Source organism: Lasioglossum baleicum, chromosome 1, assembly GCF_051020765.1.
Source record: "Lasioglossum baleicum chromosome 1, iyLasBale1, whole genome shotgun sequence".
In the NCBI taxonomy this organism is placed as follows: Eukaryota; Metazoa; Arthropoda; class Insecta; order Hymenoptera; family Halictidae; genus Lasioglossum; species Lasioglossum baleicum.
The window spans coordinates 20,549,568-20,566,743 of NC_134929.1; the positions used below are offsets into that span (position 1 = coordinate 20,549,568).

Here is a 17,176-nt window from a genome sequence, read left to right on the forward strand (position 1 = left end):
CTCCGAGAATTCGAACCTCTCTCGCTTTGATCGGAGAAATCGTTAACACGATTTCTGTCTGAACGTTGTGTAATGCGTTCCACGCGCAATTTCCTACGAAAATTTGCTGGGTTGCGCGACAGACGCTGTTAGCTAGGTCCTATGCCTTGCGACCTTTTCGATGGCTGTTTCACGGGGAAATTGAAGGCACACAGGTGGTTGAGAGAGAACGGAGATGATTCTATAGTATGTAAACATAGAGTGCGAAAGGAACAGCTATATTTTTTCGTAGCGGGTCCTGCGTTGAGGATAATCGACTTCGAAAGTCGAACGAGTTTCGTGGAGTGTCTGACTAAGGCTGACCGTTTCTACTGCAGACCAGCTGCGAGTTTTATTGAGTTGGACTTTGAAATACGTTTACTTATTATGACCTCTGTATTGTTCAGCATATTGTTGTCATTTACAATTTTTTAATCTAACACTAGACGAAGAATTAATGAACAACCCTTAAAGATTGCAGATCCCCTCTCGTTCACCTCATGAAAAAAAGAAATATTTCGAAACTGGAAATTTTGCAACCTGTTGAACCGTAATCTCCAGTTGATTCAGGAAACGTTAATCGAACGATACCAGCGAAGTCTATCCGTCTATGTCGGCTCTGATAAAACGTTTCGCCGATAAAAAGAAGGAATACGATCACTCGATGCGTTCAAGGAGATACATAGAGACATTCCGACGAAACAATTTCAGTTCCACGTTGCAAACCGCTAAAGCCTAGCAAACGCAACTTCTCGGAATGTAGCAGCATCGCTTTCGGGAAGAATGTCGCAGCGAGTGCTGAAAGAATGTCCCCTTGACCCGTGACCTTTCGAGGCTCGATTACACAGACCGGAAGCCCATCGCGCTGATGGGATACGTCCGACAGGTTGTCGGTGACAGGTCGGACAAAAGTGACTCGCAAAATAGTGGCATGAAGCCGCCGGAAACGGAAAATGATCGATAAAAGTGTTCCGGGAGCGCGGCCAACCTTCGCTCGAGTTGTAAAAATATTGCTGTGTTACACACGGTGTCCTACAACTGGGACAAATGATTTTATGTTGTTACGGCGCTTTGACGCAACTGACATTCTTGGACATTGTTATTACATAAAAAATTATTGCACGTTTGTATTGTTATGTATATACATATATACAATATGTTGTACATTTTTTATCGACGTTAAAGCGCGACTTCGTACAAGCTTGTTCCATTCTATCGCACGACATATTTCCCTCTGTGAAAAAAGAGTCGCGGGCTACCATCAAAGAGACCTTATTCCCTCCATCTCTCTTTGGAACCTCCACCCACGTGCCACAGAACCCTTTGCCCAACGTGAATCAAGTAAAAGGACGGCATAACGTGGAAATGGCGTGCTAAGGGAATTGTCAGTCCGGGCCCCATTATTGAATTTGAATTGTGCTCGTCGCTCTTTCCCCTCCCACGATGTGTCCAGGATGATTGGAACGGTCGATCTTACTTCTTCCTTATGAGGAACCTTTGTTAAGTTAACCTAACTAAGCTAAGTTAACCTTTGACGTTCGGATATTCACCAAACAGATACGAGATCGGAGGGCGGTAGCTTCTCGGTAAAGAATTAGTAGACTGCGGATGCAAACTGAAAATTGGACAAGATAAAAATTTTACTGGAAAATTTTCGGTGCTGTATCCACGTGTTTTTTTTTTGGAGTTCGCAGGCGTTCCCCGCGCGTATATTCGTCGTCGCCGATGATACTGCAGGCTGACCAGGGGCGCGGTCGCGACCATAAATCCTCCATAAAGCCGCGGAACCGTTCGGAACATAGTTGGACGGGTTAGGATCGCGTGCTCACCTGTCGGCTTGCGTGTCGGTCGTCTCCAATTGCGGCAACGACTGGGTCGTCAGTAATCTCTGGGCTTGGCTCTCCTTCTTGCTGGTTCTCGCCGTCTCTTTGTCTTCTGATTCGTGCCTCGACTCATCCCCGCACGATTTCTCCTCCACCTACCATCGAAACCAAACGGGAATTAGCCTACCGATTCGCCTAATGCGCCTGCTACAATCTTGTCGGAGAAATTTTCAAAATTTTCTGACTTCGAATTTTTCCATTCCCTACGATTTTGGAAATTTTATGGATATGAAGTTGTTACAATACCTCATGCAATACTTAAATGTTTAGCAATTGATTAGATACGACCGAATACGTCATCGAATAAATACGTTAGAACCGATCGCTTGCATTCTGTAAAATCGATTGATCCATTCCATCGGCGCGTGAATATCCACGGTCCGTCGGGCACCATTAAAATTTCACCGTTAATTCGATTATGAATTTCGCGTGACCCTTACTTGTCGTTCCCCGTTGCGAGCCTAATCATTTGTCGGTAACAATTAACGATTACGGAAATTAACGTTGCTCATCGTCGGCCGTAAACTCCCGTGAAACATTAATACTTTTACAAAGGATTTAAACAACGAGCGCTCATTCGAGATGCGAATTCGCGTGTAATCAGATTACAGTTGAACGCGACGGCGGTGCACGAAACAATGTCACGTTTCCAGCATTGGATGATTGTCGACAGCTTTTAGTTTAGCATCTTCTTGATACGATTACAGTCATTCGATTTATCCGAGCGATATGTAATTTTGTTCCTCTTCAAGTTCTGTGTAACACCGTATACAGGGTGACGCACCTGAAACAGGCCACCTGAATAACTCGGCTGCTATTGGTGTTAGGAAAAAATGCATCAGATGGAACTTGCTTGGTTTCGAGGGGGCATTAATCTGATTCTAGTAGCTTTCTTGTAGGTGGACACGTAAAGGACATATGAAGGTTACCTTTAGCTTTTTAAACAGAACGCCCGATATTTTTTTATTAAAAAAGTAGTTACCTGCGTATATCATAAATCTAATAGTTAACGAGATATTATCGAAATAATTTTCCATTTGTACTTAATCAAGTTGAGGGGTATTAGTTCGAGCACCTACTAGCTTCCAGGTAATAGCTATTACATATACATATGGGAAATTATATCGATAATATCTCATTAACTATTAGATTTATGATATGCACTAATGAGCATAACTGATTCAACACACTTTAAATCAGAATAACTTTTATATGAATGGACCAAACGACTTCAATTTCTCTGTAAGGCTAGAAGAATTAGTTTAGTAATTGACGTCTAAAGAATATTTTGAAAAGATGCAATTGGTCGCAATTGCGAAAAAAATAGTAAAAATAGATTTTTACTACTTTTTTAGCTGGCCCAATAACGAAAATTTAAAAGATGTGTTTGGTCAATTCGTATAAATGATATATGCTATGAAAATTTCACTGAAATTGGTTTTTTGGTTTACGAGCTATAAACTAGATTCAAGATTTTCGGCCTTTTTACCACTTTTGATAGTTTATAGCTCATAAACCAATTAACCAATTTCAGTGAAATTTTCAGAGCGTATATCACTTAAACGAATTGACCAAACACATCTTTTAAATTTTCGTTATTGGCCCAGCTAAAAAAGTATGATAGTAAAAATCAATTTTTACTATTTTTTTCGCAATTCCGACCAATTGCATTTTTTCAAAATATTTTTTAGACGCGAATTACTAAACTAATTCTTCTAGCCTTACGGAGAAATTGAAGTCGTTTGGTCCATTCATAAAAAAGTTATTCTGATTTAAAGTGTGTTGAATCAGTTATACTCGTTAGTGTATGAGGGAGGGTCGATACTTTTTTACGCAGAATTTTGAGCTTCATCCAAGCTCGATCAAAAATATTGGGCATTCTATTTAAAAAAATGAAGTTGACCTTCATATGTCCTTTACGCGTCCACCTACAAGAAAGCTACTAACAGATCAATGCCCCCTCGAAACCAAGCAAGTTCCATATGATGTATTTTTTCCTAGCACCAATAGCAGCCGAGTTATTCAGGTGGCCTGTTTCAGGTGCCTCACCCTGTATATCAATTTTACGCGATTACTCTAACATCGTGTATTAATTTTAATTAACCAAGCGCATTCTAATGGTACCGTTTGCCGCGACGATTAAATCCTGTCGATTCGATATTACATTTTAATTAGTCAACTGCGTTCCACAGTTAGCATTCGCTTAAAAATTTAAAGCCTGTGTATGAGGTATGTTATTTTGTAGCTCTTTTGAAGTTTTTTTAATTGATTTTTTAATTGGTTGAACTCTTTTGAAGTTCTCTTTCACGCCGTGTAATTATTTCAATTGATTAAGTACATTCTACTGTGACTATTTGCTTTAACGATTAAAGCCATTTGATTAATTTGTATGATCATTTGTGGTTCCTCGAGCGTTCATTAACATTGTGTATTAATTTTAATCGGTCGGTTGCATTGTATTGTTACTATTTGTTTGAGGGATTAAAGCCATTCAATTAATCCGTGTGGTCAGCGAAGTTGTGGTTTTTAATAATGCTCTTCGATATTGTCTATTAATTTGAATGGGCCCAATTGCTGACTATTGTTACTGTTGGATTAATATGTTACCAGCACAATGAACGTATTGTTCGTTGAATCATTCGTTGATCACATTAAAAACAGTACCTCGAAACCACAGATGACATGAAATTTCCAGGAAACGAATTTCCAATGAAAACTAGCAAAGAAGCAACAGGGACCGAGGACGATCGATCAATCACATCCAATACACTGATAAAGCGAGCAACTTTAATTACTCGGAAAGCGTCCGAGCGAAGGACAAATTTCGCGAACGTGCAGCAAAAGAATTCGACCGGCTACACGTACGTCCAATTATTCTTCCCTAGCGGAGCTCTAAATAACAGAATTTTTCTCGTTTACGTCTAATCCAATTAGAATGATTCCCGTACCGTTATGGGATAGAGAGAGACCTGTCGTTCCACGGAGTCCCCTGGGATCCTGGCAGCTTCCGGTTCCGCGTGTCTCTCGTCCTCGGTCATCTCTCCAGTGATGCAAGATCTTGTTGTTCTTCCGAATTTTGTCTTCAACTTCCCACAACTTCCATCGCGACTTCACTCGATCGATTACCGATCCTCCGCTGGATCTTCCCGCTGGACCGCGAATAAACACATTGATCTTAATCGCAACCATCTATTGTGCCCAGAAGAACGGAATCGATTGATCATAGAGTTAATTACGAGCTTTTCTCAAAGGTTTCTCTAGAATGGAGAAGAATTAGGGCAGCGAGAGTCATTTTTTGCGCGGATGCGCGCGTGCTGTACGAAATGGCTGCCGTGGACGCCGTATATTTCCATGCTATTCCCGCGGATTTCGTGTCGCGGAAAGCGTAACTATGCAGAACTGGGACAGACCAAGGGAAAAAAGATTTCACGGGTCCGAGGCTTTTCCAGGAACGTCCGGAGAGTTTGCTATAGGATTTATCGGACTGGGTTGGCTCATTCTTGCGACATCGAGATTATCGGATGAACGACCCTCGCCGGGGATCTTATTACCCGGTGATCGGGTCATTCTAGTAATGAGTCCCTCGTCCTCCCCGATCTGCGATTTCTGCCTCGGATAATGGAGCCAGACTCCAAGAAGAAGTTCCCCTTCAACGTGGAGTTTCGATTCCAATGCGTAAAGATAATTAACAATAATTAGAATGGCTGAACTCTGCCCCCGACATAATGCCGCGCTTCTAGACCATTTTGTAGTTTTATTGCAACGGGTTCCAAAAATTGATGCCGAGAAAATCCTGAAAACAGCCCATTCATGAACAAACGGCGAAAAATTCAAGTGAGATTGAACGATTCAGAATTTCTGTGACGCCACCAATTTATTGAATTTAATTACGTATTCTGAAGTGTTCGTTTCTGATTAAATTCTGATTGAAAGTAGCTTTGAAATTTCCTTTGACTTTTGGATTTTCTGGGAGTTTAGAGACGTAGTCGACAGTGTTATTATGCGTTCCACATTACACTTTGTCTCCCGCCGATCCAGGTGAACAAAAGATCAACGGTATCGACGAGCTGTCGATTTTTCCCGACGGTCTTGTCTTGCTCGTCGAGAAGAGTAACATTTTCGCACGGCGACAGCTCTCCAGGGACGTTTCCCGGCTGTGTGATCTTTCCTGCGAGCCTTTGTTCTCGGACGATGGTGCGACACGCGAGATACCGCTCGCAAAAAACCGGCCCAGTCGAATCAAGTAATTTAACAAAAAATTTAGAGATATTAGATTGGCGATACGAAGAATTTTTACCGCGATAAAAATTGAATTTTTTTGTCATTCACGTTCTTCATTTACGAGACTGTCATCTCTATTTTTTTTAGATTTTTCTATCATCGACCAGAGGTGGGCAAAATGTAATTTCAATTACAATTACAATTACTTACCAATTACTGTAATTTGAAATTGCATAAATAAAATTACAATTACATGTAATTGTGTAATTGGTAATTGAAATTCCTTTGGCTTAACCAGTAATTGTAATTGCGGACCACAATTACAATTACAGTAATTGTGAAAGGAGTAATTGCAATTACTTAACACGATTACAATAATTGTAATTGAGTCTAACAATTACTTGAGTGTAATTGTTCTTTCGAACTACTAATTTTTATGTTTTGGACCATTTAACCGTTTTCTTATTGTAATTATAGTCCACTTTTGCACATGTAATTGAAGATGTAATTAAATATTCATGTAATTAATTACTGCCCAACTCTGTCATCGACTAATGTGTTCATTTACTACCACATAGTGTTGTCATGAATAGATTTATTTTCTCGCTCGTGTGAAAAGAATACACTACGATCGCGACGACTGAAATAAGATTTTATTTAAAAATAAAGTTGGATATGTGAATAGAAACCGAAGATTGTACCATTGAATGATAATGATCGTGTACATTATAATAGTATTTCTTCGCAAGAACGGTTCACTGGCATCGAGAACGAACGAGAAAAATCTCATTCAGTCTGTACGGAACCTAACTTTAGTTTGTCGCTGGCCGTATGCAAATGTTTGAGTATCGATCGTACGCGGCTCGTTTAACGGCGGCGTTCTCGCGTGCCCTTTCCACGCGGATACTTTGCCAAGATTATTTGCCGATACCCGAGTTACGGGTTTACCAACGATCAACGATGCTCCTCACGACGACAAATGGTAATTGTACAGAATTGTCTCACCAATTTCACACGCCTTGAAATGTCAAGGCTAACTCTCCATCATGTCCTCTCTCGAAACGACAGAATATTCATGGAAACAAGTAGGTCATCTTCGGGGATTTATTGCAAGAGAACTAAACGATGTAGAGCTAGGAGACTTGTTACAGTAGACACGGCCATGATTCCACGTCACGGAGGTATTTTTCTAGCGCACTGCACTTAATGGTGCTGTTGGCAGCGTTGAATTGCTGATAGAAGGAAATATTTGCCGTCCTCGAAATGCGCGGCTCTCAAAATTGTCAGAAAATGAAATAGGAGGGAATAGGATAATAATGTTAGTTTCACATATTAAAGTGAAGGTGACGGTTTCACCTAAATAGAGATCTTGAATTATTCAGGAACACTTTGCCACTCGACTTGTAAATGCTTAAAGAGAGTAAATGCTATGAAAAGACGATCTTTGGAACATTTTTCTGAAGAAAATTAATGTACCTCGTTTTTAACGAATATCTTATTTAAAAGTACACGTACTGCACAGTTTTTACTCATTTTTCTACTACGAAATTTCAGGAATCACACATTTACAAGGTTATCAGATTTTTCACGAATTTTTTGATCAAATACATTGGTTTCATCGGAAAACAACATGTACATAGATTGAAATAACAAAAACTTCATCAATATGAATAACGCGGCACAATGCAGTGAAAGAGTGCTTCAAAAATATTTGTTGCATCGAAATGGAAATTAAAAGTTCCGGAAAGGTGGAAACAAACACGAATGATGAATCGACATCCTGAACTAAAACGTTAATGCACTACTGTGTCTGGTGAACAAACAAAGGATTATCGTGGAAATAAATCTTTCAGACTTCGCGTTTCATAATGAACAGATTTCTCATAATTAACGCAGACAATTTTTATTTTGCATAAAGATCCGCAGTCCCGTTCTGCTTATTATCGGACTGCGGATTTGATTCATTTACGACAACAATGAGAAATATAAAACTGTGAAAACGTTTAATAATTTTAAACGTTTTAATAATTATTTGCGTTATATAATTAACGCAATTTGTATTTCGCACAAAGATCCGCAGTTATCACTTAAGCCGTGCTTGTTCGACTCGGTAGTTAACGAAGCCGGACTTTTGGGATCGGATTCGGAATGTTTTCACCGAAGCCGAGTACCTCGAAATAACGCGAGACATCCGCATTGCAATTTGCGGAAAATTACGCGAGAATGGGACGATCGTCGGTGTGGAGTGTGGACAAGAGAAAAAATGATTGCAGAATGTTCCGGATTGAAAACAAACTATGTTTGTGTTTCGGCGACGGATTTGGCGGACGCAGCAATCTGCGTGTCCGCGGAAATCGACGGTCGTGGTTTCACCGATTTAATTGTCCGTGCAACCTATTCGCTGCAGTTCCGGCACCCCTCCGATCCAATATTGCGCGCGCTAATCCGCCGATAGGACGGACATGCAAATTGAAAACACTCGACGAGGCGAATCCGTGAACAAAAACAAAACGTCCCGCCGTGCGCGATTTTATGACCGACGAGATATTAACCCGAGGTAACGAGCACTGCTCAAGCTCGTTATTTTGACTAAATTAATTGGCTGTGTTCTGACCGCAGCTGTTCGAGCGAAATTGAAATTATGAACGTGCGCATTAGGCTGTGCCGAAAGTTTCTTTCGCGATGCGTTCGTTTAATAATTTCAGATAACAGCAGCACGCAGAAGCAACTACACTGCGGATCTTTATGGAAAATAAAATTCGTTTAATCTCATTGTGAAAGTCGTAAATTAAAGTCGAATTTTTGCTTTTAATCATACGTTGAAAACAGTGTCTGATACCTTCACAGTTTTGTATTCTATACCATTTAAATCCACAGTCGAAACGTTTCAACAAAATTTATTCATTTGATTAAAAAATATTATCATCCACACGTGACTGACACGATAATCACTATGTTGTTAAATTAGAAGCAACACTGATGCAGAAAATTTGCATTTTAAGATCCTTGCTAGATCCCATTTAGAACATGTTGCGATCTCGTGGAAATAGATCGGCGAACGATCTATACGCGCTGATCTTGATGATGGTTCCATCGGGAACAGATGGATCGTTGCGTAAGCCGATCGACGAGACACGCGCACTATTTATACGCCATTATCGGACTGTCCTTTGCGCGGACGCGAATAGCTTCGATTGTAATCGGGCACAAAGCCAATCTTAATTAACCGATTGTCAGGTAAACACACCGAGTGGTCGGTTAATTATCCGACGTGGACTTTGGTCCGACGAGCACAGAGCCAGCAATTAAGCCGCGATTATGGGAGCAACAGGATTTTTCGATCGTCGGATTAGTTACACACGGCGCAACTACTGTGATCACGGACTCCGATTGGACCTTTGTAGACCAATACTACGATTCGCTGAACCTGCTGAGAATTGAGCTCGGAGAGATGCTAACATTTTCAATATTTATTGGGTGTACACCTTATTAATTCCTGACTCTCGTGATTAATCAATTGGTGAAAGTGGTGCGAGTTGGAATTCCAAACAAATTGATCGTTTTGTTTTCTACGTATCACATCGCTGAACGCAGTAAAACGAATTTGAAACAGTTAGTATGGTGGCAATTTATCAAAAATAACGAGGAATATTTCCATGAATATATTTCGATTAGAGTGAATACTTCATGGGTGCAAGTCAGAACAGCTAATTGGATACTGAGGAATTCTGTAAAAGTTTGTTTCATATAAGCCACAGCAATGTTATAATTATGTTACGTAATGACAATTAAGTCTTGCGATGTCCTGAACCAAAGAGGAACACATATCTCGATCTTGCGCAACTTTTCTGAGAAAGTTGACGTTGATTCAACCATTGCAAAATACCAAATCGGGTTTCCGACCGATGTTGCTGCTTTTAGGGTTGGAGCTTCGAATCGCGTTAGCAGAATGTCGAAAGCGGCGGAGCTTTAAATTCGGCAGGGGGGAAATTTTCATCGGCTGATCCGCCTCGAAAGCCGTCGTATTTTCACGGGATCATATCGATTGATCGACCGGTTTCCTCTGGGTCCGGCGCAAAATGATCCACGCCTGAATAATGCAACCGCGAGCTTAATCCGCGAGCAACATCTCATCCCCGTGATTTCGATGCGCTCGTTACTGATCCACACACGCGGATATTTCGCTTCGTCGATTGTTAGTGCGATCAGTTCACGCGAAATGAGAGTTGATAATTCCATACCAATTGCACGTATCTCTCCGCGTGCCTGTTTGCCTGGTGCTAAACTTATCGAGCATATTTTTTCACCGCGCGAAAAAGAACGCGACTGCACTTGTCGTCAATATTCCGCGATTTAATTAACAGCATCTTGCTGTTCTATTTGCTTTCAGAGTGAATTACTAGAAGAAGGACTGGAAATACTAGGACTAAAAATCTGATTGTAATAATATCACGAAAATTATTGGAAAAATTAATAAATGTCTTTGTAGTTCCTGTGCTGTGTCTCGCAGTTAATATCGACAATTTATTTATAGATTGCCTGTATATAAAAATTCATTTCGCCCCAAGGAAAAATAAATCTTCCCACGGAAAGTACCAATCTTCGCGGAAAATCTTTGCATTCCTGTAGTTCCCCAAGAGATCCCGGAGCAATTTCGATCTCTCCCGGCAACTAGAACGGAAGTGTCTTTGCGAGACATTTTTGCGAACGAATTTTCGAAGCGTTTGGCAGCGTCGCAAGCCGAAATCCTCCTTTCGCAGGCGGTGACGTTCTCGCGTGTAAGGTTTGACCCGTGCAAACTCGGCGCATGCAAATCGTCGTCGGTATCGATAACCTCTATTGCGTTTCGGGAAGGAAGCGTCTGGTTGCTCGAGCGAGCGGGAAACAGGCGGTATCCTCATGAAAAATTGATGAGAACCAGCGTTCGCGAAATTCTCGCTGTGAACAGCGAGAACCGGGGACCGCTTTCCAAGTCTCGCGAATTATTCTTTCGCAAGGCTTCGCCGCTCCACTTGGCTATTCATCGAGCTGAATAATCAGACTAGAGTAATCCTGTCCGACGAATCGTCTCGCCGCCGCCGTCGCTCTCGGGACTCGTGACGTCGAATTAATCCGCAGTTTATTACCGGCGCATTAATTAACCCCGAGAAGATTACCGGAGAACAGTTGCTCCTTCCAACTTCCGAAAGTTAGCGACCCTGGCACGCGGTTGTCAGAATTATGACACGGTACAGGCTCCCCATCCGACTCCGAAATCACCTAATTTCCCTGAATGAATGAATGACTTGATACAGGCTGGTAAAATAAATTTTATGCGTTTGTGAGAAAATTAAGTAGGTGGAAATGCATTGTTATACGATTTCTTACAATTGACTTAGGCAATTTTTATAATAATTATCACCCCCGACTAGAATTATTCACGGTGGAAAGAAATTTTTACTTGAAAATGTTGGATAAAATTTCCCATATATTTTCCTGTGTTTTCAATAAAATCGAGTTTGAAATGTCAGGTTCGTGGACTTAGCATTTGTAAGAAGTAGAATCGGTAAGCGATGAACAGACGCGTCGGGCGACTCCTATTCAATAGCACGTGTGCTGGTACGACTGGAGAAAATGGCTTTACAAAGATCTCACGCGAAGAAATTTCTGTTTTCGTCAATTGAAAGGCGAAGGTCGGCTTGCCATTTCTTTGACGGTTTAAAAAATGTTAAAAATCTTCAGAAAGATTTTGCGCGGAAACACTTGCATTTTAGTCAAAGGATGCACGAAAATACCACGCCCAGATTAGTCTGCTTTAGTGATTTAAAATGTGAAGGTCGGTTTGTCATTTCTTCGACCATTTAAGTTACTTTAAATATTATAAATACATGAGAAACACAAATCTGGGAACTTATCTGAGAAACGCAGCAGTAGGCTGAATATAATATTTTTAATGAATTTGTTCTTGTAGATTTAATCTTCGTTTCAATTTTCGAAGTACACTCTCTTCGCTACTACTTTTGATTCGTAATGTTTCTTCAAAGGAGGTTTCAGTGAATCAAGATAAATTGGTCAAAACGAAAGGTAACTTCAGAAATTCATATATACGCCGCGCCGTGTGCTAGCAGTGAAAGAATGCGTGGGAAAATCTATCAAAAATGTGGTAGACTATTTTCTCGTACACGTCTCTGTTTACGAGTTGATCCATTTTAAGGGGGTATTCTCCTTTTTCTAGGATTGCAAATATAAAAATAGCTACATGCGCAGTTGTATGCTTCGTAATAATGCAAATTACGTTTCGTAAACTAAAAAATAGGACTTTCGAGGGAGATAGCGCTCTAGATCCTTCTTTTATCTAGCGTTTGTGACTACTGAAAAATCCTGTGTTAGTATTATCGAGAAATGAGAAGGCGAATCCAGCACCCTTGCAGTCCTGAAAACGAATCTACGCCCTTAAAAGATCTAACTAACGTGATCGCATAGCGTAAGGAGATACGGTGCGCCATGAACAGACAAGGTAGCATCCTATTCGTTTGCTCGTTGGACGGTCCTTTGAATTCGATCGCCTCGCAGAACAAAATTATATTTAAAATTTTAATGAGTTTGCTTTTGTGGATTCAATCTTCCTTTCGACCATACGGACAGGCTTCCTATAATAATTTCATTTCGTTAACGCCTTTGATTCTCCTTCATTTGCAGACTTTGTATACGTGCAAATGAGTGGGTGGAATGCTGGCAGTAAACACGTAGGAGTCCCAAAAACAGTGTTACATCATTTTCCATCAATTTCTATTTAATCATGTTACACACAGATCCTATTATTGCAAATCGATTTCTAATTAACTCCAGTTGCGACGAAAAATCCTTATTGTGCACAAAGCTCCACATTGTCACAAAATAAAAATTCTACAGATACATGGAATATCTTTTCTCCCAAGTTTTAAACATTCATCCAACAGTATCTCTGAATTCTTGGAACATTTCCAATGTTTCATGTTTGATCCACTCGTTTTTGCCGTAATTGCATAAAATCCGTACGTATTGCAATACGCATACGTATCGCTATTGTGGATATTCGTAACGCAACTATACTGCGGAATTTATACATCTATGACGAAAAACGAACGTGTGATATACGAAACTGTCAAAGGATAATACAAGCTGGAAAATATTTCCGCGTTGTTTTCAGTCAATTAAAGTTATTCCAGGGAGAAGTTCTTCTTTACCTTCCGCGTCTCGCAATTCACTTAAAAGTTGTTTTTCTCGCGCACAGTTTCCCGATCTCGTTATTACTTTCGATTCGCAAGGTTCTCCGAGGAGCTCGTTTCGAGATTAATTAGGCCAATGTGAAAAACAACGTTAAAGAATCACGCAGATACCAGCGGATGATGGAAAGCAATTCTACAGAAAAAACCGCAGGAAAAACTGAGGAAATACAATTTCCTCGCGTGTTCGTCCCGCGGAGAGTTCATCCGACGCGACCACATTGGCACAACAAGTAGCAAGTAGCACCGTCGCGTTGAACTTTGAGCTCGATTATTTCGGGAACGGATCGCTGTACAGGGAAACCCGATTCTACATTTTCGACTGGTTTCTGCACGTAGCTTCGTCCCTGCGTCATCATTTTCTCCTGATCCCCACACATTCTCCTCTGGAGCGTTCAATCCAAGCCGTTCTTCCCTAGACGGGATCTGTTCTTCCCGAGGGGTGATTGCGATCAATCGATTCCGCTTAGGACGAGGTCCCTTACACTGTCCCCTCGATCTACTTACGATCTACGCGTCTGCACGCCGATCTCAGTCGACACGGTAATCCCGCGATCGCGACGACCTGTTTCCAGGTCACGGAGAAAGTGCTTTATCGGATCACTATCCCGGCGCGCCGCACAGTTTTCAAACTTTCCGAGGGTTCGTTGTTCTCTTCCCCTCTCTCCTGCTCTTTCTGTCTCCCCCCCCCCTCTCGAAACGATCCGAAGGACCACGACCTTGACTCGATTCCCTCGAGAGATCCTGCAGCTCTGCAAATTGATCCTTCGTCTGAATTCAAGGTAGCCGCTCGAGGACGCGGCCCGACCCGACCCGATCCGGTCTGGCCCGAAGAAATCCGCGGTAAAATTCACACCGTCGCTCGGATTCTCACCGAACACGTTCGGAACTATTCTTGAACTAGTTTCTCGCCGATCTCGTTTGAGAAGGAACGCGGTTCGGCGATCGCAGCTCGCGAACAAGTGGTGAGGCTCGACGATACGACCGACGTCCGTCGTCCAACACGGCTCGCCGACTACTGAGTCGTCCGACGCAGGCGTCGCGACGCCTCCTGCGAACCTCTGTTGTCCTCGCGACAATCTCGTGACTCGTACCTGCTAGAGGAACGCTTCTTTCTTCCCAAATCTCAATGCAAGAGGTGTAATTCAATCCTCAAAAGAATTAAGGGGTCACCTCTGCGAACCCGAAAAATTGCTACTAGTTTACATGACCATAACTCCGGCCAAAATTGCTGTATCGACATCGTTAAACAATGGTTTGAAAGCGTGAAACCTCTAGTTTCGGATGCCCTGTATCAAATTGTTGCCATGTTGGTTTTTTACTAAGTTATAGCGAGATAAAGACAACATTGACGGTTAACAAAAATTTTGTGCAACTTTGTAACACCACACGGGGAGAAACAATTTTTTTTTATAAATCGCGTTAATATTATTTCGAAGGGCTATCTTTCCTGTGTAAAATGTGTGGTTGTTGATTATTGTGCGATTTTTTTTATTCGAGTTATTCGACATTGAAGTAAATATTGGCTTTCTAACTTTAACTGGCTCCAGAAAGCGAAAAATTATCGTAGAATCTTGTGCAAAAAAGCAATAGAAAGAGCGTTTCTTTCTCTTCAAGGCACTTCGTTTGTTTTTTCAGTTTCATTAACATTTCGATATACCAGGTGTTTCTGAAGATATGCTTAAAATATGCACAATTTCCATTATTCCTTTAACTCGCTGTATCTCGGCAAGAAATGATCGCAAGACCATGATCCGAAATTCAGATTGAAGCAGAGATTCTGCCGATTCGATTGAGCACCCCATGAATTCGCTGCGACAATTTTTTACCTATGGCAGCTGTGTTTGAAGTTAGTGATTCGCAGAAATTACCGCGACACGTACAGCGGCTGCCTTACATCTCTGAATACACTACCGGCGGCGTTGGCATTGCCCAAGACACATACCGCGTGGAGGCTCCTCGGCCGGATGTATGCCTCTTTTGTGTGTGTGTGTGTGTGTGACACTGACTACTTAGTTAAAAACTTTAATAACGTGCGTTACCACCTCGTTTATGAATAACAGCTCACACAAGCCAATATTTACGTCAATGTTGAATAACTCGAATAAAAAAAAATCGCACAGTAGTCAACAACCATACATTTTACACAGGAAAGATAACCCTTCCAAATGATATTAACGCGATTTATCAAAAAAATTTGTTTCTCCCCGTGTAATGTTACAAAGTTGCACAAAATTTTTGTTAACCGTCAATGTTGTCTTTATTTCGCTATAACTTAGTAAAAAATGGCAACAATTTGGAACAGAGCATCCGAAACTAAAGGTTTCACGCTTTCAAACGATTGTTTAACGATATCGATACAGCAATTTTGGCCGGAGTTATGATCATGTAAACTAGTAGCAATTTTTCGGGTTCGCAGAGGTGATCCCTTAATTCTTTTGAGGAGTGTAGCTATTCTGAAAAAATTCCACAAAATTCAAAAACCAGAATGTCCTCTTATCATTAGAACTACCGAGTTCTAAATACACAATTGGTACGTTTAGCTATGGTTTCTCTAATTTTGTGCTCGAGGATAATTTTCCAAAACTAGAGAGCTGTATTTCTGAATGTATCCTGCCACAGTCTACACACTCTTACCGCTATATTCAAATTGAACGAAAACTTTAGCAATTATCCAATATTACGCTGCACTTAAAGTTAGCAAAAACGATACTACTTGCAGGATGCTTTGATGCATGAACGTAACCATTTAGATTCCCCCTGGTGAAAGTAACTGGGCCACTCGAAATTTTCAGAATTTCGTCGCGATTTTAGTCGAATCTCACCCACTTGAAATTAAACTGTAGTACTCCAGAGAACCGTGATGCACGTATCAGCATACGCGTTCAAACGACTCGAACATCTGGAGCAGTTCTGGAAAATAATTTTCACTGAAAGCATCTTTGTGGACGATTGTGCATGAAACTCGAAGAATCGTTATCGATCAAAGCGGTGTTATTTCGATATCGCTGGCTCCCCATCTGCGTTGCAACGCCTTTTTAAGTTTCACGCTTGAAATTTTTCGCGTTGAGCGCGTTCAATGACCGAGTTTGTGATCCGGGATGATTCGAGGGATCAGCCTGCGAGGGATCCAGTAAAAATCGAGGAAAATTCGAGGCCGTGCCTAAACACCGGTCCCCGTTATTTCGTTATATTCGTCGAGTCGATAATTATCCACGGGGTGAGAAGAGAAGGATCCCAGCTGGCTGGGAAAAGGATAGTCGCGCAATACTCTCGGCTCGCTGGGGTTCTGCTCCCATAAGCGCAACCTCGATCTCTTGAAAGCCTGTCTCCAGAAATTCGAACAATTTTCTAAGCGGACCTTGGAGCTCCGACCTCGCGGTTCGGTTCTTCAGCCTCCGTCGTGTTTGAAAAATTGATCCGGGGAGCGAATGTCTCGCGCGGAGATGTTGCGGAAATATTGATGAACTCGGGAGATGAAAGTTTTGTTCGTTCCGTTGGAGACTGGTTCTTGAACTTGGGCTTGTCAATTAATTTTGCAGCGATCGCTGTGTTGGATGGACCTTGGAAACTTTTACGAAAGCTCGATATTGAAATGTGTGGAACTTGTAGGAACCTCCGACAACATCGCGAGATTCCAGGGAGAAGTTTGTGGGAGAAGTTTCAATATATATAATACAATAAGTAGAATAGCCACAGTTAGGACCGACAACACAATTTCGTACCAAGTTCTTCCTTCCCACAGTCCGTTAATCGTTTCTCCAGCAACTATGCAAGGCGCGTTTCCACAGCGCGCTGCAGCTAACTGAG

The 17,176-nt window shown here is 41.5% G+C and overlaps 2 protein-coding genes across 3 annotated transcripts in view; one reads left to right on the plus strand and one right to left on the minus strand.

Moving 5' to 3' along the window:
• Positions 1 to 14,395, minus strand: part of LOC143207330 (phosrestin-2) — a 53,180-nt gene extending 38,785 nt beyond the window's left edge. For both annotated transcript variants that reach the window (XM_076420692.1, XM_076420683.1), the window contains exons 1-3: positions 13,874 to 14,395; positions 4,850 to 5,050; positions 1,848 to 1,996 (exon numbers count right to left, since the gene is read on the minus strand). In XM_076420692.1, the coding sequence (XP_076276807.1) occupies positions 1,848 to 1,996; positions 4,850 to 4,939 (239 nt within the window). In that variant the 5' untranslated portion in view covers positions 4,940 to 5,050; positions 13,874 to 14,395. The remainder of the gene's footprint in view (positions 1 to 1,847; positions 1,997 to 4,849; positions 5,051 to 13,873) is intronic.
• The window catches only part of LOC143207386 (14 kDa phosphohistidine phosphatase), a 73,822-nt gene that overhangs the window by 41,310 nt on the left and 15,336 nt on the right, over positions 1 to 17,176 (plus strand). The window lies entirely within an intron of this gene.